This window comes from Lactuca sativa, chromosome 7, assembly GCF_002870075.4.
Source record: "Lactuca sativa cultivar Salinas chromosome 7, Lsat_Salinas_v11, whole genome shotgun sequence".
In the NCBI taxonomy this organism is placed as follows: domain Eukaryota; kingdom Viridiplantae; phylum Streptophyta; class Magnoliopsida; order Asterales; family Asteraceae; genus Lactuca; species Lactuca sativa.
This window is the reverse complement of record NC_056629.2, coordinates 190320072-190345190: the sequence shown is the minus strand read 5'-3', so window position 1 is coordinate 190345190 and position 25119 is coordinate 190320072. Positions and strand designations below refer to the sequence as shown.

General features: G+C 36.3%; 4 protein-coding genes across 4 annotated transcripts; 1 reads left to right on the top strand and 3 right to left on the bottom strand.

Annotated features, from left to right (window-relative positions):
- Window positions 1-3250: 3250 nt before the first annotated feature.
- LOC111907119 (CBS domain-containing protein CBSX5) lies at window positions 3251-4753 on the top strand. The gene is made up of 2 exons (XM_052765180.1): window positions 3251-3653; window positions 3728-4753. Exons 1-2 carry the CDS (start codon window positions 3307-3309, stop codon window positions 4593-4595), a joined length of 1215 nt encoding a protein of 404 aa, XP_052621140.1. The 5' UTR covers window positions 3251-3306; the 3' UTR covers window positions 4596-4753.
- Window positions 4754-12754: 8001 nt separating this feature from the next.
- Window positions 12755-15390, bottom strand: LOC111907118 (ultraviolet-B receptor UVR8). Its single transcript, XM_023902913.3, has 5 exons — window positions 14362-15390; window positions 14065-14274; window positions 13502-13981; window positions 13315-13422; window positions 12755-13179 (listed from the first exon to the last, which is right to left on the bottom strand). Exons 1-5 carry the CDS (start codon window positions 14701-14703, stop codon window positions 12874-12876), a joined length of 1446 nt encoding a protein of 481 aa, XP_023758681.1. The 5' UTR covers window positions 14704-15390; the 3' UTR covers window positions 12755-12873.
- Window positions 15391-17450: 2060 nt separating this feature from the next.
- LOC111907117 (vesicle-fusing ATPase) lies at window positions 17451-22632 on the bottom strand. The gene is made up of 19 exons (XM_052765417.1): window positions 22228-22632; window positions 21142-21238; window positions 20974-21055; window positions 20669-20887; window positions 20418-20572; window positions 20214-20322; window positions 20041-20140; window positions 19908-19963; window positions 19745-19810; window positions 19572-19654; window positions 19358-19491; window positions 19070-19280; window positions 18796-18988; window positions 18652-18711; window positions 18513-18571; window positions 18339-18426; window positions 18111-18233; window positions 17966-18031; window positions 17451-17883 (listed from the first exon to the last, which is right to left on the bottom strand). The coding sequence occupies exons 1-19, from the start codon at window positions 22397-22399 to the stop codon at window positions 17740-17742; spliced, it is 2217 nt and encodes a 738-aa protein (XP_052621377.1). The 5' UTR covers window positions 22400-22632; the 3' UTR covers window positions 17451-17739.
- Window positions 22633-23014: 382 nt separating this feature from the next.
- Window positions 23015-23633, bottom strand: LOC111907110 (isocitrate dehydrogenase [NAD] regulatory subunit 1, mitochondrial). The gene is made up of 2 exons (XM_023902903.1): window positions 23121-23633; window positions 23015-23038 (listed from the first exon to the last, which is right to left on the bottom strand). Exons 1-2 carry the CDS (start codon window positions 23631-23633, stop codon window positions 23015-23017), a joined length of 537 nt encoding a protein of 178 aa, XP_023758671.1.
- Window positions 23634-25119: the final 1486 nt, after the last annotated feature.

Sequence of the window (25119 nt, the reverse complement as noted above, 5' to 3'; positions counted from 1 at the left end):
CCTCCTAAGGTTGAATCATCACGTAAAGATGCAACCTTTACGTTCATGCATGGCATATAGGGCTCAAGATGCCAAAACAAGCTCCAAAAAGGTCTTTGTGCTTGAAAACTTTCCCAAAGCTAGATAAAGCTCGGATTTTAGGCTCATAGGGACTCATATAGCTCAGATCTGTAGTCTCAACTTCCATGACCAGCTCAACAACTCCAAACCAAAAGATGGATGGGATAAAGCCCTAAAACTCTCTAGAAATAGAACTAACAAAAGGAATGATCAACGAGATAGCTTTTTACCTCCAATTGAAAGCTAGCACCGAAAGAACACTAGATCCAAAGCTTCTTCTCGTTCCAAACCTTCTTGCTCTTCAACCCTCTTCTAAAAATGCACTTGAACACAAGATCTTTAGCCTTTCTCTCTTTCACAATGACTACAGCTCGTCTAAGGTTCCTCTCAACATGTCTAAATGGTCAGGGAGGCGGAAATGAGGGCTTAAGAGCCTTTAAATAAGGTGCAATCCCTAAAATTAGGGTTTTCTTAATACAGACTCAACTCGTCGAGTACAACCCTTCGACTCGACGAGTAGGCTTCATAACCCGCGTGGCAAGCTCAGCCCCTACACGACGAGTCGGTACCAACCAACTCGTTGAGTAGGTCCTTCAAAGTGCATTATAACTCTTAATTTCTCATCCAGGATTCGGGGTGTTATAGATCTAGAGATTCCACTACCGTAGAAAATGAAGGGCAATGACAACAGAGATGTTGGAGATCTCACCGACGACATTCCAGATATGCAACGATGACAACGACCTTTTAGATCTGGAACAACACTGATGTTCTATATCCATGTCAAAATCTTCAAACAAAATTGGCAGCGAATCTGAAAATCCTAGTAGCGGGGACGACTTATGGTTTGTGGTAGGCGATGTTGGAGAAGCTAGGTGGTGGCGTTCTAGATCCGACGACGATGCCTTTATCTCTCTATCTCTCTCCACCTTTCCCTTTCTCTCAAAAGTTCGTCTTAACGTGAAATGAAAGCGCCGGTGAAGGTGGTCACATTCTAAATTTACGGTAGGTGGTGGTGTTCTGATTATCCGGCAAGTGGTGGTTGTGCCAACGTTCTGTTTTTTCGGATAGGTAGTTGAGGTGGTGATAAAAGGAGATAGAGAGATGGAGAAGAAAATTTTGTTAAAGAGACAATGGGTGTAGTAGGATAGTAAGGGTGGGGTAAGATTTTTATTTTGATTTTCTTATAAATACATAAATGAAAAAGAAAAAGGATAAAGGATAAAAATAAATGCATAATTATCATTTTAAGTATTTTAAAAAAAAATAGACTAAGACCGTAATAAAATTTTCATTTTGGACCGGTGGTTCTAATCTAAAACTTTTTGGATCAAAGTGATATATTTTGACTAAACATAAGGATCATTTTTGCAATTTAGTAAAAACCAATCTCTTATAGTTTGGATAATTGACAAAATAACCAAACTTGTTGTCTATACTTTTCTTAAAACTTTTAACATGGAACTTTAAGCCATCCTATTCGATCAATTCTTTTAGGAGGACGTCCATTCGAAATCTAGTTATAAGTATTCAAAACAACTGAATAAAAATAAGTTGGATTTGTGCTTTAATAGAAGCGTTGAGAAACAACCAAATAGACCAAAACATAGTGAAAAACCACCGCCCGCATGAAAACATTTCCTTTTAGACAATGGTATCAGAATATGATCTACCCAATAAATCCGATCTTTTTTCAAAAGGAAAGATGTGATTTGAATATTCCACCACCTAGCTACTAAACACCATAGAGAAGTTGCCACTTCCCAATCAACAAAAGGGTGATCAAGAAACTTGGTTACAAAGCGGACAAATAGTTCTATAAAAAAAATTGGTAAGTTGTATCATTTGAGCAGCTCACGTAAACTCATTTCAAAATAAATTTCAGAGGTCAATCGCAGAACACTAATAATAGTTTGGGCGTGTTAAGATTTGGGTGTAATTATGCATATCAACCAATAGGCTTCCATCACATGGACAAATAGTTCTACCAAGATCAACACCCTTAGCTTCTAAGTTAAGCTTGGTCAAAATGCGATTAAAAACCACTGTGCTCTAATATGGTAATTTTAATTGGCTTAATGACTTCTATTTGTTCTATTTAGTAGGACAACCACCAATATCAAGCGAGCAAATTAATATTAATAAAATGATTAGTCGATGAAACCAAATCTAGATCCCACAACCACTCATAAGTTTTCATCCACTTTAATTGGCATCTTGTCTCCAAGGGAGCTCAAATAAAATGGACGAAAACATTTGATCAATTAGTCTATATCGGAGTTTGTTTTATCGATACTCTGTGACTTATTGCAAACTACTTTGTTTTGACCAAAAAAGCCATTTGCAACATTTTGCTCAAGCTTTTGGGGCTTTTACATAAGAAAATTGGACTTGTTAATTGAAAATTACGAGAATCTACAACTTCAATGCATATTTAAACAAACTACTTATAGCGCAAAATATCATTATGTTCTTAAAATAAAATGTGTTTGGTTAATAGAATAAAATCTGAAGGAAGAAAATTAGAAAACCAATAACATCTATAAAAAATTAAATCTATGAGCTATAACTATATATATATATATATATATATATATATATATATATATATATATATATATATATATATATATATATATATATATATATATATATATATATATATATATATATATATATATTTAATGTTTTCATCCACTAATCCCAGATGTAGGGTCGTTAGTTTTTAATTTTTTGAAATTACCCACAATCAAGCTGTACTGAATTCAGTTTTCTTCATTTAAAACATTAAAATCAACACTTCTTGATTTAATTTCTTTCATATTATTGGTAAAGTGTACAAATATTTGACTTTTACCATTTACATGATAATTTTTATGGTGATTATCATTTACTTATACATATACAATTGTAAATTCTTTTATTTTGGGTTCAACCAACCAGTATGGCAGTATTCACTGAATTACATAGGCCCATTCTTGATATATTAATTATATTATATACTAGAAAATAAAACATTTTAGATACAACCCAGTATGGATCTTTAAAACGTTTATAATTAATAAAATTAGATTTATATAAAAGCTACAAATTACATGATAACAAAAATGTGGGTAGAAACACGAGTCACGTGACCTTTAGAATTTCTGCCGGCTATATATACACCACCTCCGCCATATCAATACCGCCACCGTCGTACACGCACACATACAAACACCGCCACCTCTCACTCCGCCCAGTCTGTGTATGGCAGCTCAGTTGTTGGCACATGAGGTTTCCGATCTTTGCCTCGGCAAGCCGCCGCTCACCTCCCTCTCCATCTCCGCCACCATCGGCGACGCCCTAACCGCCCTTCAAACCTCCGAGGATACCCATATCAGTATCTGGACATGCGACCACCACCACTCCGTAGCCGATGAAATCATTATCAATGACTGCCGCTGCGTCGGAAAAATCTGCATGGTTGATATCATCTGCTACCTCTGTAAAGAAGACAACCTCTTGTCTCCTTCTTCGGCACTCATGTCCTCCGTTTCTGTTTTGCTCTCACATGTTCCCGGCGGCGTCGTCAGACACGTCGAACCCTCGGCGAGGTATTGATGAATCCTTCATAAAGTTTCAATTTTTATGTTGCTTTTTAATTTGATATTTGCTTGTTGTTTTACAGTTTGATGGAAGCCATTGATCTAATTATTCAAGGTGTACAGAATCTAATAGTGCCGATAAAGAGTACGTCTAATCACTTTAAAAGAAAACAACTCCGGCAATATCCGTCAATTGCTCCGACAACGCACACCGGTGGCCGTGAGTACTGTTGGCTGACGCAAGAAGACGTGATCTGGTTCCTTCTTAGCTCAATCGGTTTATTTTCTCCAACCGCCGCGAATTCCATCGAGTCACTTGGTATAATCACGACGGAGATCCTCACAGTCAATTACCATTCGCCGGCTTCGGAGGCGGTGGACGCCATTTCAACCTCTCTTGCCAACCAAACTTCGGTTGCTGTCATCAACGACGAAGGTGTGTTAATCGGCGAAATATCACCTTCCACCCTCGCTTACTGTGACGAAATGGTTGCAGCTGCTATAACCACACTATCCGCCGGCGACCTTATGGCATACATCGACTGCGGTGGCCCGCCTGAGGATATAATCAAGGTGGTGGAAGCAAGGCTGAAAGAGAAGAATCTGAACGGAATGCTCGAGGAGTTTGCTATTTACTCCTCCGGAATTCCATACTGTAGCAACAGTTCCTCCTCCGACGAGGAATCGACGTCGTCTCCGACAACCACAAGGTCCGGGAGGTACAATAGGTCAGGCAGGTACTCCGCCAGGATAATGAGGAGGGCGGAGGCTATCGTCTGCCACCCACGAAGCTCCTTGGTGGCGGTGATGATTCAGGCAACCGCACACCGTGTTGGGTACGTGTGGGTGGTTGAAGAAGACGGTAGTGTGGTCGGAATAGTGAGGTTTTCCGGCATGTTGGAAGTTTTCCGGGAACATTTGGAGTGCATGATGGCTGATGAGGTCGTGTAGGAGTTTTATGAGAAGGACCTATTTTTAAAGTACTCAAAAGATAAGGGGGTGATTTGTGAATAGGAGCTAGTTTTGGAACTGGGCCTACTGGCAGATAATTTTGTCCTGGGCCTTTGGGCTTTTGTTATTATTTTATTAATAAAAACAATCTTTGTTGCTACTGAACTGTATTGTATATTTGTATGTACACCTAGCGAAAGCACGTTGCGTAAATTAGAATATTTAGTATTCGGTATATACAATAACTATAAAAGTAGCAATATTACAATCATAGTTGTATCAACTCCTTAAATCATAATACGTAAATAACATATTTTGTTCTAAACGGGACTAAGAACTTTTAACCTATTTATTGATGGCGCTTTCTACTGTTGGGTAAAGTCACATTTGGCTGAACCGCTAAGAGTTTTCTTTTAACACTATTACATAAAACTTTGAATTTCATGAAGCTGTTATAGTTTGAAATAGAAAAACTTTTTTGTGATCTAAGAGTATCCATAACGGTAAGTTTAATGGAAAAGTTGAATGAGGTAGCAAGTTTATTTGTCATACAGTGGATTAAACTCTAGCACTGTGAGATGTCACGTTGGCATTCAATGGATTTGGAGCTCAATGACCATTAAACTCTTCAATGGAAAAAATGAAAGTTTTTAATTCTTAAACATATACTACAAATTAGCTTTTGTAATTTAGAGTTTAATGCATTTTAGAAAAAAATTATAGAGTTGTATGTAATATAAAAAAAATGATGTGTCAATCCATTAAACTCTATGGAGTTTAATGCATCGAGGATGCCCTAGAAATTAAAACATTGAACTTTTTATAAAAACATCAACTTTAACAAGAAAAATATTCTTCCGTTTGTGGTAATAATATTCATGGTTCCACACCTTGAAAATAAATAAATAAACACCAACTTTAACGAGATAATCTTTGTACTTTTTAAAAAACCATTATAATTTGAAATTTGTTCAGTTTTCCGCTTTATGGTCGCTCTCATACACTTTTTGATTTGGAATTTAACGAAACGAGCGATCAATTATTATCGAGTTTGCTCCCTTGAAAAGAACGACCCTATATTGCCCACCGTCTAGGCCTAATACCATCCATCAAAATCCGGGAAAATGACTTAGGAGGGTAACTACCTCTTATCCGTGTTCACATATTGGCAACTTCTTTTTTTTTGTACATAATAAAGCAATTAATTTGTTTTAACTGTTTAAATTACACCAATATTACCGGTTAATATCTATTTTAACCGGTAACTCAAAGGGAAAATGACTTAGGAGGGTAACTACATCTTATCCGTGTTCACATATTGACAACTTCTTATTTTTTGTACATAAGAAATCAACTAACTTGTTTTAACTGCGTAACAACCCAAAAATCATGACCAAAAATTTCATTTTTAATTTAATACTAAAACCATAATTGTCAAACCTTTAATTTAATACTCCGACATCGGGCCTCGCCCGGCATCAGGCCCCGCCTGGCATCGGGCCTCGTCCGGCATCAGGCCCCGCTCGGTATACAAATCTGTCTCTCTTAGGCCCGGCCTATCTCCGGGCCCCGCCCGCTAAACACATACAATCATATAACATGCTAACACATAAAGAAATATATTCTACTGTATCCCTGTCCTAAGAAACATACTCTGCTAATAATGAGATACGGAACTTCGTCCGTACTCAGCTAGTTCCAGCCAGGGCTTCAGCAGTGTAAGGTGATTCTCCTCACTGTGTGAATGAGTCTAAGGCCACAATAACAGCCCATGTAGTCTATGAGTAGGAAGACCCGGGGGTTAGCCCTAGACATTGTATGCTAGTATGTTATTCCAGACCAAGGTCTAATGTCGGGCGGGTGCCCGATGAATGTTTGCATGTTAGATTATACTTGTTGTTTGTGTGATACTTGTATGTGCCTGGTAAAGAGGTGAGTGTGGGCGAGGTCCCGTATCTCATCACTAGCTGAGTACGGACGATGTTTTGTATCTCATTATTAGCAGAGTATGTTTCTTAGGACAGGGATACAGTAGATTATGTTTCTTTATGTGTTAGCATGTTATATGATTGTATGTGTTTAGCGGGCGGGGCCTAAGAGAGACAGATATGTATACCGAGCGGGATTCGATGCCAGGCGGGGCCCTATGCCGGAGTATTCAATTAATGGCTTGACAATTATGGTTTTAGTATTAAATTAAAAACGAAATTTTTGGTCATAATTTTTGGGATGTTACACAGTTAAAACAAGTTAGTTGTTTTCTTATGTACAAAAAACAAGAAATTGTCAATATGTGAACACAGATAAGAGGTAGTTACCCTCCTAAGTCATTTTCCCTTTGAGTTACCGGTTAAAACAAGTATTAGCCGGTAATATTGGTGTAATTTAAACGGTTAAAACAAGTTAGTTGTTTTATTATGTACAAAAAAGAAGTTGCTAATATGTGAATACTGATAAAAGGTAGTTACCCTCGTAAGTCATTTTCCCATCAAAATCCATATAAACACCCATTATCCACCAACATAAATGTTTTCCTGTTGCTTATACGCACTTGTAACCACAATAAGTCTAACTAGATGGTGAACTAACCCAATGCTTGTACGCACTTGTAACCACAATAAGTCTAATTAGATGGTAAACTAACCCAATTCCACACACCGTTATACGTATGGTTGAGATTAGACAAACTTGGTTTTTGTTTTAATTTTTTTTAAGAAGGCATTGAAATCTTTTGTTTAGATTTCTTGACTAAAAAGAAAGTAGAAATTTGGGAAAGGAAAAGTTGGGGCATCCATAAGAGCCAAAAACTTCCATTTAAAGTAACCCCACGACCCATCCCATCCAAAACACATTAAAGTATTTCATTATTTTATTTTGTTTGTTTAAAATGAAGATAATGACTTAAAAGGATAATATATTTTTGATTTTTATAAATTTGATCATTTTTTCGTTCATATTTACCCCTTCAACTTGTTAAATTGTACATACTCAATCCTTGTGACCAGCTACTCTAGGTTAGTCGATAAAAATGACTTAATAGGATAATATATGTCTCACTTTGTATACACATTTAGTCCTTAATATTTTTGTATATATTTTGTCATTAATATTTTTTTTGTTGCAAAATACTGTAAGTCATTTTTGTTTTTGTACTCATTCAGCATTTATGAATGAGGTGTTTGGGGCTTTTGATACTTATGTCCATTGCGATCTCAACTACTTGGTTGCTTAGATCATATGTTTCGAATATCATAATTTCTTCATACAATCTCGTATTTTAACGATTTTTATATTCATACATTCGTATTTTAGTCTACTACAACTTTCATTTAGATTACTCCCGTTAAAAAGAAATATACTTTTACTTACGATCTTTATATTTATACGTTTTTTACAAAGGCATGTATGGATGTTTTTTTATAAAACTGTAAGTAAAAATATATTACATTTTAAAGGGAATAATCTTAACGAAAGTTGTAATAGACTCAAAAAATGAACACATGGATATAAAGATCGTTAAAATTCGATATCGTATGAAGAAATTACGACGTTCAAAATACAAGATCTAAGTCAAAGCACAGGACCTATGCAACCAAGCTGTCGAGATTGCGATGGACATAAGCATCAACAGCCCCAAACACCTCATCAATGATTGTCCCACGTAAGATGTCGTGAGAAAAACCTAAAGAAATCATTCATAAGTACTGAATGAGTACGAAAACAAAAATGACTTATTTTGAAACAAAAAAAATATTAAGGATTAAATATGTACAAAACTATTAATGACTAAATGTGTACAAAATGAGAAATATATTACCCTATTAAGTCATTTTTCCCGGCTAACTTGGAGTAACCGATCATAAGGACTGAATGTGTACAATTTAACAAGTTAAAAGGGTAAATGTGGACGAAAAAAAACTCAGTGACCAAATTTGTAAAAATCAAAAAATATGTTACCCTTTTAAGTTATTAGCCCTTAAAAATTAAACCAAAACACATTTAAAAGTATTTCATTATTTTTTTCTATTCTTGTTTTAAATTATAAAAATGTAAATTAATTCTTTGGAGAGTGCGGGTATAATTGAGGACGGTCTTAAGAGATTAGTCAATATGATTGTAACAAAAGAAAATAACAAATCTAACCATATTTCTTAATAACTTTCCACGTAATACCCAAAAATTTATTACTAGCCAAAATTAGCCAACAAAAATGTAGCCCATCATAGACGCTTGCGGTTTTGGGAAAAGTCTACGGTTTCGGCTTGCATTATAAAAGAAAATCTTTTTTTTTTGACAAAATTGTAGGTGATTTACTCACCTACGGTATACTCTCAACAAAACTACAGCTTGTATCTGTATGAACATGAAAAACAAAATCGTAGTTAAGGGCTTGAAACCTACGGTTTCCCTAACCAAACTCCGGTTTGATATTTGTATGAACATGAAAAACAAAACCGTAGTTGATGGTTTGAAACCTACGGTTTCCCCCCTTGGCTACAATTTGGCCAAAAAAAAAATAGGTGTTGACTGCTTTTTAGTTGAAGTTGACTACTATTTCATATTGGTTTTGACTACTATATCGTACACATTTTTACTAGTATATATAAAAAGAAAGTGTTTTTTGGAGAATAAAAGTAAGTGTTCTTTTTTTTCTCTCAAAAATCATATTATGAGTTCCACTAAATATTTTGTCTTGCTTATTACTGACAAGAGATGACTGTTTGTTGGTTCTCAACTATCATATGTATGGCCACCGGATTATATGCCATGAATGTTTTATTATGGTGTGGAAGTTTATGAGACCACTACATTTAGTGAATTTGTTTATTTAGTGAAAAGTAAGATTGGTATTCCAGACGAATCAAAAGTTAGTCTTTCTTACCAACATCTTGAGGAGCTGTATTATTGTGTTATTGTTGATGATCGTGATATTAAAAAGTTGATCAATGTTATCAATGCGGTTGGATGTAAATATGTGTTTATGTATGTGTATGTGGTGGTTAAAGAAAGTGATGGTGCTAACGAATTCGTCGATAGTGGAAAAGCATATGCGGAAAAAATATCAAGTGGAAAATGGAACAACAACCCAATAGGTACTTTTATAACTCCAAGTATACCTCATTATCATAGTGTTGCTAAAAATGTAAACGTAGTGCAACAACCGGTTATGTACGTGGAACCATAGAATTATAAGTATGTTGGTGATGATTGTAATGTCCTAAAAATTAAGACCAAAAATTTCATTTTAATTATGTACGCGCATCGTACTCTTTAGTACGCCCAACATATGCGCCTATTAAGCACTTTTTCCTTAAGTGCTTAATACTTGCATTCTAGCATCCAAATTTCAGATCCAAGACTAAATGAATGTCCTAATCCATAAAGTTCTTAACTTGGAGCCTTTGCGTGGCTCAAAAGGACCCAACACTCAATTTTGACCATTAAGACCTATATTAAGAGCCCTAAATCATGCATGGGTCAAAATAAGACATCAAGGATGAATTTTTATGAACAAGGGACCTCAGATAAGCTAATATCTAACATTTCAATCTTCTGGAGTAGCCCATTCTCTCAAGCATGGCTTAAAGGACCCAAAAATGCACAAATAAACCCCTAAACTAGATCTAGCATAAGGAACCATCAAGTTAGGAGCTTTATACCTCAAATAGATTGCAAAGTTGATGAACATCCTGGATCTTCAAGATCCAAGTCCACCAAAGCTTTACCACCAAGCTTCACTTCCCTCAAGGGCACAAAAACACCACAAAAATCACACAAAGCCTCACAAACACTCAATGAAGATTAGGGTTTCGTTCTTAGGGCTTGGAGAAGTGGAGGCTGGCCATAAGATGCTCCCAAGGCAACATAAGTTGTTTAAATATGGAACAAACCCTAAAAATTAGGGTTTGCCCCTGCTTAGCATACGCTTAGTGTACTGTCATGTACGCCCAACGTACTCGGCTAGGGACCAAAGTGAAAATAATTTTCAATTAAGGGTTAAAATGAACATACCTAAAAATTGTGAATGTTACAATTCTCCCTCACTCGAATCAGACTTCGCCCTCGAAGTCTGCTGCTGCAAATAGCTCTAGGTAATGCTACCTCATCACGTCCTTAGGCTCTCACGTCCATTCTGAACCCTTACGGTGCTGCCACTGCACTTTCACCAACTCAAAAACCTTGTTCCTTAAGGTTTTCATCTTCCGGTCAAGGATCGCCACCAGTCTCTCGATATAATTCAAGTGATCATCCACTTGAATATCCTCTAATGGAACCACTATGGAATCATCAACCAAACATTTTGTAGCTGAGAGACGTGAAACGTGTTATGGATCTGACTAAGCTCCTCGGCAAGATCCAAGCGATAAGCAACCCGAACCACCCGGGCCAAAACTCTGAAAGGACCGATGTACATGGGGTCCAACTTGACCCTCTTCTTGAATCAGATGACACCTTTCCAAGGTGACACTTTTAGGAGAACCATATCCCCAACCTGGAACTCTAGGTCTGATCGGCGTTTGTCGGCATAGCTCTTCTGCCGACTCTATGTTGTCTGAAGTCTACCCCGAACCTGATGAATCAACTCGGTAGTCTTGAGTACCACTTCGGTACTCCTCATGACTCGCTGACCGACCTTACCCCAGCATATCGGGGTCCTACACTTCCTCCCATAGATCATCTCAAAAGAAGGTCGATAGATGTTGGTGTGATAATTGTTGCTATACGAAAACTCTGCCAAAGGAAGATACATATCCCAACTCCCACCGAAATCCAATACATAAGCCCGAAGCATATCCTCCATGATCTGGATAGTCCACTCACTCTATCCGTCCGTCTACAGGTGGAAAGTTTTGCTAAAGTGCAGACGAGTATCCAACTCCTCGTGAAACCTCTTCTAAAAACTGGAAGTAAACCAGACATCCCTGACTGAAACCACAGAAAACGGCACCCCGTGTCGTGCCACCACCTCCCTAATGTATATGTCGGCCAACTTCTCTGTAGAGATACTTTCCTGAATCAGAATGAAATACGCGATCTTGGTTAATCGATCCCTGATGACTCAAATCAAATCCACTCCGCGCGCGCTATCTGAGGCAACTTCGTGATGAAATCCATGGTAATCTCTTCTTATTTCCAAATGGGAATGTCTAACGGTTGCATCTTACCATGAGGTCGTTGATGTTCGATCTTGACTTTCGTGCAAGTCAAGCACCTCTACATATCAAGTTGCATCCCACTTCATACAGGCCACCAATAATCAGGACGAAGATCTCTAAACATCTTTGTTGCTCCAAGATGGATAGAGAACCTCGACTTGTGCGACTCCTCCATCAAAACCTGACGCGCACCACCCCAATAAGGAAGACACGCCCTCCGATGGAGAGTTAATAAACCTCGGGTATCATAATCGATAGAAGTCACCTGACCCACTATGCGCTCACTCTTCTGGTGCTCTTCCTTCATAGCCTCAACCTGAGCCTCTTGAATCTGCTCCAAGAGTGGAGTAATCACTGTCATCCTCAAACACACATCCCTGATCGGAGCTGCGACCGCCTTGCATCTGAGAGCATCGGCCACCAAATTGGCATTTCCCGGATGATAAAGGATCTCACAATCGTAATCCTTTACCACATCCAACCACCGACGATGCGTCATGTTCAGATTCGGTTGATCCATCAAATACCTCAGGCTCGGTTGATTCATGTAAATAATACAGCGAACCTCATAGAGGTAATGTCGCCAAATCTTGAGGGCGAACACTATATCCCCCAACTCCAAGTCATGCGTAGGATAATTCGCCTCATGAGGCTTTAGCTGCCTCGAAGCGTAAGCAATAACGCGACCCCTCTACATCAACACTACACCCAAACTCAAAGGAACCACTATGTTGAAGAAATCCTGAATGAATCTACATTTGGTGTTGCACATAAAATTGATAATAAAATGGAATTGATATCATGTATTAATACATGTACGGTAATCAAACGAGTAATCGTATTATCGTATAGTAACTATCATTTCGATACTTAAATCCTAGTAAATCAAATTTTTGGTTTTGGTACTGGTACGGATACGTTTTCAGTACCGTGCACTACCATGATTTTCAAGTTCTTTCTAATAATGATTTTAGATGGTTAGTTAATCTGATATAGGTGGCAGAGAAAAATTCTACCTAGCATTTAGTCTTATATAAAATTTTAATTATAACAATTGGTTTTATTACAATAATATCAAACATAAACAAACCCAATAGCTATCTAAAATCCACCATTTTCACTTATTCTTCAACCAAGATTTCAGTCGGGTGAAGACAACCCCGCAATTCATCATGCCCAAGTTGTGCTCTTTCATTGTCCCCAAATCCAAATATCCGACCTCGATTAGTAACCACAACCGAGTGATACAAACCCGTGCTCACCTGACATATATGATGATCTTTTAAACTATAAAGCATACTCGGCTTCAACACTTTATCAGATACATCCCTATCTGGAAACCCTAAACTCCCAAATGCCATCCATCCAAATCCATACAAACATCCACTATCCATCAACACAAACGTTTTCCTCTTACTTGCACACACCTATACCCACAAAAAATCCAATTTCGACACTGAATTATACATATACGCTCCAACAAAACACAGTATAACACTTTTAATCAGATCTTTAAAGGTGTTTCCTTTGATTAGAAAAGCAGCAAAAGAAGAAAATCGAACCTGTACAGCGAGGTGATTCTTGAGGCTAGTTAGGAGCGCGGGGGTGGTCTTATCGATCTCATCACCATGTCCAAGTGCACCACAGTAGCCTTTTCCCCATGTGTAAACCTAAAAAAACCCATTTATGTAATCAACTTCAAGACTAGAAAGACGGAGATTTAACACGAGAAGGGTGGAATGGAATTACGAATCCGTTGGAATCAAGTGCGACGACATGTTCATCACCAGCGGAAACACGAACAACATGGATTCCATTCCGCCTGAAAGACTGAATCACACGAGGGCGGAGTTCATTATGCTGTTCACCATGGCCAAGACAGAAATTGGAACCAGACCCAAACGAGTAAACACCTCCATCATTAGTAACCGCAAGGGTGTAGCTTGGACCCGCGGATATCTGAACAACCGAACCGATGGGTCCAACGGGTTCGACCAGTTTCGGTGTGGGTCTGTCCAGGGTGTCACCATGACCGAGTTGACCATGTCCACTGGTCCCACATGTGTAGATTTGACCTTCTGTTGAAAGAAACACAGTGAAACTAACCCCAGCAGCAACCTGCTTACATGGAACATTCTTTAGTGCTTCAACTAGCCTTGGCTTGAATATTGGTCGATTTGTATCACTATGCCCACAACAAAACGATGAATTATCACCACATGTGAAAACCTACAAACATTTTATAGTTTGTATAACGATTGAGAGTCTTGAAAAAAAATGAAGATAGAGAAGTATAGAAAGTGTTTAGAAACCTCTCCCGATTTTGCGACGAATGCAGCATGATTATGTGAGGCTGAAACGTGGGTGACATTGACAGGATATGGGAATTTGATCGGAGTGAAAGCTACACAATTTGTTGTTTCGGGGCCATGACCAAGAACACCACATAAACTCGAACCACAAGAGTAAATTTTTGAATCTTTGATCAGTAATGTGTGATACCTTCCGCTTCTGATTTGCATCTGTAAGAAAGATAGATTAAGTATCAAGTAATCATGAAAATAGTAAGAAGAACATATAACAAAGAGGGATTAGGGATATAATCATACATTCCCTGAAGAGGTTTCAACGATGTCGGAAGACTGGTGGACTGATTGCAAGAATCTCAAAACCTTCTTCCAGTTACCACTGCATCGAGCTAACAGTTCTTCTTGAGCTCTGTAACTCAAAGAAACGTATATCGGATGCGACCCAGAAAGCTGAAAAGCTGCAAAGTCAACCAAAGATCTTAACTTGTGAGGGACCAATCCATGGGTACCTCGAAAAGTTGTATTAGTAAGCTCCAAACAGACGAGATCCGACCCGCCCAGTCGGGCTCCGGATGTCAAGATTTCGAGAATCAAATGCGATGGTAAGTCATCGAACGTGGCTGACCTTAATCGATCTCCCATTTCTCAAATCGAGAAAAAAAGATCAGATTTTTAGGCGGAATTTGATGAAATTCAAACGGGAGAAAGAGCAGGAATACGTAGGGTGAAGGAAATTTGAAGGGATCGAGCTGGATGAAGAGTTGATTGGTGTTTGATGATAAGATGAGTCGAAACTAAACATCAGAGGAAACAAAACGGCCACCAAAATCGAATTTCGAAGAAAATAATCGTTGTAGAAATGTGGTGAATTAGCAATTGGGGAAAGCGAAGAACATGTTTCGAAAACGGGTTTCAATTATTTAAGCTCGAAGGTACGAAGATTCGAGTTTTAGGACATGGGGGATCGATCACATAAAACCTGTAAACTGAATTTAAAGAATCAAAAGAAGAAGAAGAAGAAAGAAGAAGGAAATTGGGGAAATGGAAAGCGAAGATTGAGTGTGGGAGCTTTATTAATGGCGACAATTGCTCACTGTCATCGTCTTTCTCTCTCTAGACTTGTTAGTGACAAAAGTAGAGATTGGGATTTGGGGATTTTGGGGCAGAGGAGAAGGAATCGTTGGCCTGTTTTCCGTGGGTTTGGTAGTGGTTAACCACTCTGTCGTGTCCACGTGGAGGGTTCTTATTGGTTCGATTGTAACATAAATATGGAAATCGATGTCAGATTGGCACTACCAAACTCAACGGTTTAAGCTACTTTTTTTCCTTCTTCATCAAGTTTGATCTTTTTTCAATACGCGTTAAATAGACGACTTTATAAGCAAAATTAGTTGGTAAGCCGGACAATATGGTTTTAATTTGTATAGAAATGTAAGCTCTTAAAAGCTATATGAAATAAATTTTAAATTAATAATTTTTGTTTAAAATAAAAGTTTTAAGATATTATAGCCATATGAACTTTAAAACTAGTGGAACCAAATCTACATATCTTGGAATCTTTATTTATTTCATAATATGAGTTTTTTTTAAGGTTTATTGACTTAAATAGGAAACTGAAAATTCGATTATAAAGTTTCATTTCAAAATACAAACTACTATTATACATACTTGCTATATACTCTCGAGTTATTCATGAGAAAATGTTATAATATTTATTTAAACGTACTGAATATAGATATTCTAATCGACGGTCTATATCATTGATGGACATAAAAGGGTAGAACACAAGCAATAGAACTAGGGGGCCATAACAAGAACTTTGGAACCATATACAAAACCAACAAACCATTCAAAAATAACAAGAACACTATACATAGGGTGTGAGCAAGTTGCAAGCTACCAATGAGCCATTCAGATCGATTCATTTGATGTTTGACTGGATATCAAGCTTAATTTGGGGCTACTTTATTAAACAAGCTCTAACCCAAGCTTCAATCAATATGTTCAATAAAACTCACAAACATAAACGATCATCTTTATAAATATGACATGATATAATTTATTTTATTGAATTTGGATCTAACTGATAAGTCTATTGAATTTGAAAAATGTATATCAATCATGCCCAACTTTAAGATAAACATATTTTTGGTTATCAATGGTTTTCTTGATCAACTAGCTTCAACTCGTTAAGACATACAATTGTAAAATATTTAAAAGGTTTCATTTTTACTATATTGTTGATCAGAAAAAATATTTCTAAAATTAAAATTAAGCATTTTGTTGCAATTGTTTTTTTTTTCTTGTGGAATAAATGAATCTGCTGCCCTTCTACTATGGATAGTTATCAGTTATCACTACCATCTTAGCCTATTTTATATTATTAAAAATATAAAACATATAAATTAACAAAAATATTTGTGGATTGAATGCAAATTAGAAAATGAGATATTATGGAAGGGGTGTAGATACAGATCCCCTGGTTGTGAAGAGATAAAAAGAGAGAATGAATCTGTGGTTTAAAAAGAGAAGTGGAAAGTGGTAGACCCACATCAGTGTAAAAGAAATTAATGTTGTAATAAATTTTGATATTATACTGATAATTATTCCATACTTTATATTAATACAATGCTTATAAGCCGAAAGAGCATGGAGCCCCTATAGCCTTCCGCCTACGTGGACAAACATCAAGTTGGCCGGCCATAGCCTCGATATATAAATGCTAGGTTCAAGTAAGGCTTCGGGTAGCAAAGAATCGGAATTTTCCTATATTTTATTTAAATAAATAAAATGATGTTTGCAGTCTTAATTTGTATTTTGGATTCAATATAAATTAAATGATGTTTACTATAAATACACCAAACAAACATGTTATCTAATTCAACCAAGAAAATTAATGTTTTGGAACTTTAAAATTGACATGAACGATAAGTATAAGGCACATTGAAACTCGTCAAAGACTTGCAAAGTTTCCATCATATCAGTCTAATAGTGGAGATCACAAAGTTCCATGTAATCTCCAATTGTCTTTTTTTTGCACCTTTAGTAGTGGTGTCGACACATGCATGACTTGGGTTCCATTAAATTCATCGACTCTTTCATATCATTAGATTAGACATGGTAATCAAGACCCATGACACACTTTAATCAATGACTTTGAAAGATCCTCTAAGACCGATAATGAGATATCTTATATATCTTAATGTGAGAAATGAGATCCCAGGTAGTGCTATATGAACAAGCTGCCATAGAAAATGTTGAGGTGATGCTCTCAACAATAGATCAATTGTGGTGCTTCTAATTGACAAACAGGAGGATGGATCTGCTAGATGAAAAGCTCTTTTGAGGCGAGTGCGAGTCCATTAAAAGAAGTGTCAAATGTGGTCAAGTTTTACCAAAATTCCAGCTTTTAAAACCAATAACAGTCAACACATACAAATTAGCAGCAGCTATGAATCTGCTATATTCTCACACAAAGTAATTACTAAACTGTGCTGTCAAATCGTCACGTGGTTGCTATAACCCAAAACAAATGTAGGGAAAAAATAAATAAACACAAAACAAAACAAAACAAAACAAAACTCCAGTTTTCCATAAAAATCAAAACCAGGTCTATATTATATATATATATATATATGAAGAGGAAGAAAAGGGTGTACTTCCCGGGCCCCACAAGGCTTAGTAACGGACAATATCTTGTAGGCACTCATAGAAATGTGAGATTTGAATTGTTTCCCTTCCGGCATAAATAGCTTCCGCACTTCCACCGGATTCTCCCTGTGCCGCCATCTCCACCACCATATACAGCCTCTTGATCGGCATCTACAACACCAACAAAAACAAAAATATTTAAATATTTCTAATCAAATTAAAATATTTAAAAAAAGAAAATCAAGAATCGTACATCATTAAGAGCCTCAGCTGCAGAATCCACATCATCCTCCGAGAACACTTTAAGTTGTTGCAATACCTGAAGAAAAGAAAAAAAAAGACAAAACATATAATTATATAAGAAGAATAAGGACAAATTAGTAAATTACTAGTATTACCTTTTTAGCATCTTCGGTTTTCAATGTAGGAACATGGTAGGTGACTGAGAAAGCATCACAAAGGCCAACCGACTCCAGGAAGTTCACCTCACTTGTTGTTCCAATCACCAGCATATTTTTACCCTGAAAGTTTAAAACTGATAAGATAAGACCACACCAATTTTTTAAATTTTCCAAAATTACCCCTATGAATATGATCCAGTATATCAATAACAAGATAAGGAGAACCTTGGGTGGAAGGCGTTTGAGGAGGACCATCAGTGTCTGAGAAATCAAGTTTGAAAAACGAGGTCCAATAGCAACATATTCCAGTAGTCTGCATTAATTAAATAATAAATAGATTAAATAAGCAATAACTATAGAGATTGGAATCGTGACAATATGATTATATATTCAAATTACCTTTCAATATCATCAAGGATAATAATGCTCAGTGTTGACTTGTAAGCATCCTCAAATACCTATAATAAAAAGTGTTCTCATGAGAAACAAGTCAAGTAATATAAGATAGAATAATTGAGACAAAAGAAAAAGATAAAACCTTGACAATCTGTGCACATTTACTGGCTTCACTGATGCCAATCATTGATTCAGCCGAAATCTACCATTTTAGAGAGTGATAATATTAATTTTATTAAGTGAATAAATTGGATTTTATAAAATAAAAAAAAATAAAAACACTTACGATTTTCACATATGGGAAATCACTACCAATACCAACAGAAGCTGCCATTGCAGTCTTACCACTGCCACTAGGACCTTCTAGAAGAACTGTGACAAGTGGACTACCTCTGCTAACTTTAACTTGTTCTGCTAATAGCATTGTTCTTTTGAAGATGTGATCATGTTTCTGACCACAGTCAACTATTCCATTCAGTCTGCATCATTTTTATTTATTAGAAAATATATATTATAATAAATAAAAAAAAAAAAGGAAGAAGTTTAGATAATTGTTATACCTGCAACGTTCAAGGCCATCCATGGAAGCACCAAATGCTGGAATAACTTCATGAAGAGCATTCAAGAAATCATCCATGGTGACTTTTATGCTTTCCTCATCTACTTTTTTGGTAAGATCATCAAGGCTGAGCTGGCGATTCAGTGCATAAGAAACCGCACTTTTCACCACACCTTCAAGTTCTGCTCCACTGTAGTTCTTTGTTCTTGCAGCTGTCCTCCATTAAATTACAAATCATTACATATACAAAGATATATTTACATGTAATTATATAAATTAAAAAACATACCAAGTTCTTGTAAGTTGACATCTGGAGCAAGGAAAGAATTCTCTTTCATCTTGTTTGTGTGAATTTGAAGAATTTGGAGACGACCATTTTCATCAGGAAGGCTGATTTCCACTTGGACTTCTAAACGACCAGGCCTAACCAATTAGAAGATGACACGTCAGCAAACATGGTAGAAGACTAAAAGTTAGTCAACAAGATTTTTTAATGGACTCACCTCAAAAGAGCTTCATCAAGCAGATCCTTTCTGTTTGTCATACCAATGAGCAACACATTGTTCAGTGCTTCCACACCATCTATCTAAAAAACATGGATTTTTGAAATTCAGTGTTAATTTAATTTAATTCCTTTTCTTGATTGTAGAGTTTGACTTTAAATGGTTGGTCAAACCTTTGTAAGGAGCTGATTAACAATGCTATCGTGCACTCCTGTGCCATCCCTAGTAGAACCTCTAGACTGAAAATTTACAAAAATAGATTATGATGAATATTTGAAAATGAAAATTAAAAAATAAAATTCAATATCAGATTATTATAATAAGGGATTGACATACCTTGCAAATTGCATCAATTTCATCGAAAATGATGACATGTAAGTCGCTTTGATCTCCTGGAAAAATATGAACAAAAAGGTAAAAATAAAAAATGAAACAAGCTTGTATAAAAGTCAAGATTTTTTAATCCTACCTCGTGATCTTTGATCTTGTTCAGCATCAGCAAATAAGTCTCTTACATTTTTTTCAGTTTCACCAACAAACTTACTCAACACTTCAGGCCCATTTACAATCTAATTTGTGAAATCAACCAAAAATTAATAATCTTTTTTATTTCCAATATGTTTTCAATGTAAAATAAAGTACCTTTGGGTCTCTTCCATTTAACATCTTTCCAATTTGACGAGCCATTAGAGTCTTCCCAGTGCCAGGTGGACCATATAACAGCATTCCCTTCACATGCTTTACACCCAATCTGACACATAAAAATTCATAAGAATATTTCAAAGAAAATGTTATATGGATGAGATATTGATAGAAATATAGAATGATAGGAGTATAGGACATTACTTGCTTGCCACATGTGGAGGGAAAACCCTAGAGGCAAAAGCTCTTCTAAAAATATCTGCAAATTCATTGCTTAAACCACCTATGCCCAATGATTGAAGATTAAACTCCTTGTGTCTGAAGATATTGCTGCTAGCAGCCTCACGTTGATTCACAATCTGAAAATAAAGAAAAAACTTATTGAACAACAAACAGACACAGGGGTATTTTACTATTTTATTGAAGAGTCATTTGGAAAATAATAATAATAATACCTTTATTCCACTAGAGTTTGAGGCTTCAAAGACAATGTATGAATCAGATGAAAGCATGCCTCTTTCAATGTCTGTTTTGTCCTGGCCTTCCACAGCAACTTGGGTGACTGTGAAGATATAACCATTGCCAATAAACTCAAAAGTTACCCTTTGTCCAGCTGTCATAACCTGGTTTATAAATCTTTCACGTATCTTTTGAGCTAAAACAATAGCATCAACCTGCAAAATACAAAAAAGATCAAAATTTAGTATGGAAACATGCAATCTCAAAGCAAGAAGTTAAAAGTAAGAGTCTAGGAAACTACCTGTTCTTCTTTGTTCCCTTTTTTAACAAATTCCAACTCGAGGGTAAGTAAGGCAATGTTGAAATCTTCAGGTGGGACAAACCTGAAATAGTTGGCAAAAGGGATTTGTAAAGTGCTAAAACATATTTAGTTCCTACAGGCTACAGCAGACTAAGGATTAACACATACCTGCTAACAGATACTGAATCTCCAGTAGAAACTCTTGCATGACGTCGTTGGATGGCATTAAGACCAATTTGCCCACTTTGTATGGTATCGTAGGCAGTTTGTTTTGGTTAAGAGAAACATTGTTTTCTTATGGATAACATGATAACAGTAATTATTTAATGCTCAAACAGATCACTTAAACATATAAACAGGGAATCAGGGATTCTCAATTTTAAAGCACAAACACCAGTAAGATTTTACAGAGCTAAATACGACCAAGGTTCTAGGAAGTTAGTTTAATTTGATTGACAAAAGTCCCTAAGAACAAGGAACCAAAAGTCCCAAAGTATCTATATGGAAACAAGAGCTACAGAATTACCAATTTCTTACTAGTTCCAGTTGTTCAAGTGATCTATAGAAGATCCAATGAAAATGAACTTAATGTGAACAAATCCACTCTAACAGCTATCAGCAGATGTTACAGCTAAAACATTTAGCACAAATAAGATCTTCCTCATAACAGAATTACAAGGTGACAGCAGTAGCAACAATTCACATACGGTATTATACAATTAAACAAATAATTAATACCTAGTAATCACTTTATGTAACTGAAGTTGTAGGATATGATCAGTAAAATCTACATTCTTAATTGTTTAACTAACTATCTAGCTCAAACAATCACAAAAAAAAAAAAAAAAAAAAAAAAAAAAAAAAAAAACAGTCAATCCACAGATATAAGACCACAGGCTACGCTATTGATTTTAGAACAGAGACTACTAGAGGAGTAGCGGAATAGTATACTACGTGAGGGTCAAACATTAAGGTTGCACAGTTAAAAAATGAAACTTTTCGTCGTTCTCTTTCACCTGTAAAATCGAAAATGGAGAGAGAGATCCAGAGACAGAGGAGTGGCGGAATAGTAAATTTTGTCATGTTTAGAAGTATTACCATTCGTAGGTTGTATCCAATCAGTTATGTCTAATGAGAAATGCCTATAACGAACAGACAATCATCCAATTTCAGAAAATTTCAAGCATCACGAAATTCAATAATCACCATTTCACATATAATATTTGCTTATACGATTAATATGAGAAGGATATGCTATAGACAGAACGAACACGTCACCAACAAGTGCGAGAGCGAGATTGGATCCAGGAACAGCAAATTGACGAAGATCGGAAGGGGAAACATATGCGCAATTCGTATACGCGAGATCTTTGGCCGGCGTGTTTGTGACGGTCATCGTCATCGATGATCTCGACCTCCCCGCCATTGTCGAAACACAGAGAGATCAAATCGAATTATGCGAAAACGATTAAGCCCTAATTCGTCAGGATATCTCAGTGCAGCTTTGTCGCTTTTTTGAGAAATGGAAATGGGAGAAAAAGGAGATAAAAAATGGAGGAAGGAAGACGTAGGTCGGTTTCTTAGGATCGAAGATTGACGAGTAGACTAAGTAATCAAGGAGAAGAAACACCGCCGGGCTTGAACCAAGGTCGACGAGGCTACTATTCATTCTTTCAAAAATTAATTTATTCTTCCCACTTTTTTTATTAAAAAGAATATATATTATGTATTTCTACTTTGTCCATTTATTTCTTAAAAAAAATTCCATGTCTTTTAAAAAGAATAAATTTAATTTTGTCGAGTGTAATTGGTTTTTATTGGGTAACCCTTTTAGCCCCTTATGTCAGCTCACCAGCTTGCTTAATTGATCTATTCATTTATTTGTTTATTATAAACAAAATGACACGTCTTTTTACCTCATACAATGTCACACTCACACACATAGTTCTTATTCATCATCTTCTTCAGGCTACATAGCCTTATCAAATCCAAATCGTCTTCTTCAGGCCTATCATTTCCTTCCCTAAACTTTTTTAAGAGCCTAAAGGAGATTTGACCTGAGATTCTAAGTTTATAATTTTTTTTTTCATATATTCAATGAAAATTAGATCGAGATAAAAGCAAACGATACTTGGATTAAAGTATACCTTAAGACTTTTCACCATACCAGGAACAACCTCGTGTTCGATCCCTACATATTCCCCTTCAGTATTCTCTATAATCACCATAATATCAACATTTTCATGGTGTGTAGGTAATCCAGGCAAATTAAAACAATTTTCAAGCGAAGTGTACAGATCAAGCTCTTTCCTTAACTGCACATTCAACGAACTAACCTCTCCACCCATGGGAGTATTCAAACCTCCTTTCAAACACACTTTATTCTTCTTAATCGACTCTATGACCTCCATTGGTATGGCCTTCATGTCACAATGAGCATCGAACTTTTCGAAGTAAATTGGCGCGTGTATCGCATCCATTACTTGCTCGACGGCTCCGGTAACGAGGGGACTGATTCCATCTCCAGGGATTAAGGTGATTGTGTGAGGAGCGTCGTCACCTGGTCGGGGCATGTAAGTGACAGATCGGGATGGGCTTGGAACAGATGGACTTGGTCGGTGAAGTTGTTGCTTGAGGATCGGTAGAGTTCGTTTGGCCATTGAATGTAGATTTGCTTCTTTGATCCGATTGAATAAGATTACAGACAGAGCAGATATTAAGGTTTTAATTGACGAATCTGATACTGGAAAGGTCAGACGAATAATCGGTTATATTAAAAAAGTCAAATAATCAAGTATGACTAGGCAGGTCAACAAACATAAATGGTACATCGCATATGAAATTTGTTGTATGAGGTAACAAACAAGTAAAAAATAACGTTATTCCCTTAAAAGGCATAAAAAAAACTTTAGGGACTATAAGGGTAAATTCGAAATACATAATAGGGTCGTTGCGTTATTTTCCCTAAAAAAAATAGTCTATACTATTAATTTATTTTCACTATTTCATATAATCATTTTAAGTATTCATAAATAAATATTCTATATAAAATATATCAACTACATTAAATTAATTTAATTTTCCTTCAATGTCATTAGTAAGTACGCTTTATAAATTGGCTTAGTTAATTTGCAGAGACCAAAGAGTATTTGGCATATCGGTAAGGAGTGTGCAGAGACCAAAGAGTATTTGGCATATCGGTAAGGAGTGATTCTCTTATTTGAGAGGTCATTAGTTTAAGTCTCGTTTGAGACATAGGTGATGATAGTTATGAGTAGATTAGTTTGACGTTACAAAAAATTAATAATAATAAATTTTCAGAGTAAATGCAAAAATGGTCTTTGTATTTTTTTTTTTTTTCGTTCGGCTGAGATAATGGAATTTTTGTGATAGTGTTTTAACATTTTGGTTCCCATTGTATATAAGGACGAACGCTATACTCATCAAGACGGTGATGTGACAATAAGTTGGAGGAGGACACAACTGTGTTGTAACACCCGTTCCGAGAAGGTTCATTTCTAACCCTTGACTCTTTAAGTTTGAATTCCTAGTACGTACGTCGTGTGTACTGTAACATCCGGAATCTATAAAGTCAGTTATGGAAATAAATCCTCTTTTCTAAGGGCCAACTCATCGAGTTCTTGGAAGGGAACTCGGCGTGTTGGTTGTCTTTGGCACGCGTATTCCTAATTTTTAGGGTCTTGCACCATATTTAAAGGCATCAAGTCTTTCTTTTTGGCTTCCTTATGAGCCTCCACTATTCCCATAAACCCTAAATCGAATTTTAGCATCCACTATCAAGCGTTTGGACCTTGGAGAAGAGTTTGGTGTCCATTTTGTGCCTTGTGAGGGGGAGTAGAAGATCTTGAAGTTTCAAGCTTGGAGAAGTAAGCCTTGGATCCAGAATCACTCCATTTCTTGCAGCTATTTTGACGTATCAAGTTCAAACCTTGATTGGTATATGATTAGATCTTCTCATTTGGGTTTTATTGTGATTTTGGCCTCCTTTATGAGTTTATGGATAAGTTAGGTGGTGTATGATGGGTTTTGAGCATTCTAATACTCCTATGGTATACATGCAACCTTATATGCTTTGGATCTATGTTTTCTCTAATATACATGCAAACTTTCAAAGTTTCCAAAGCA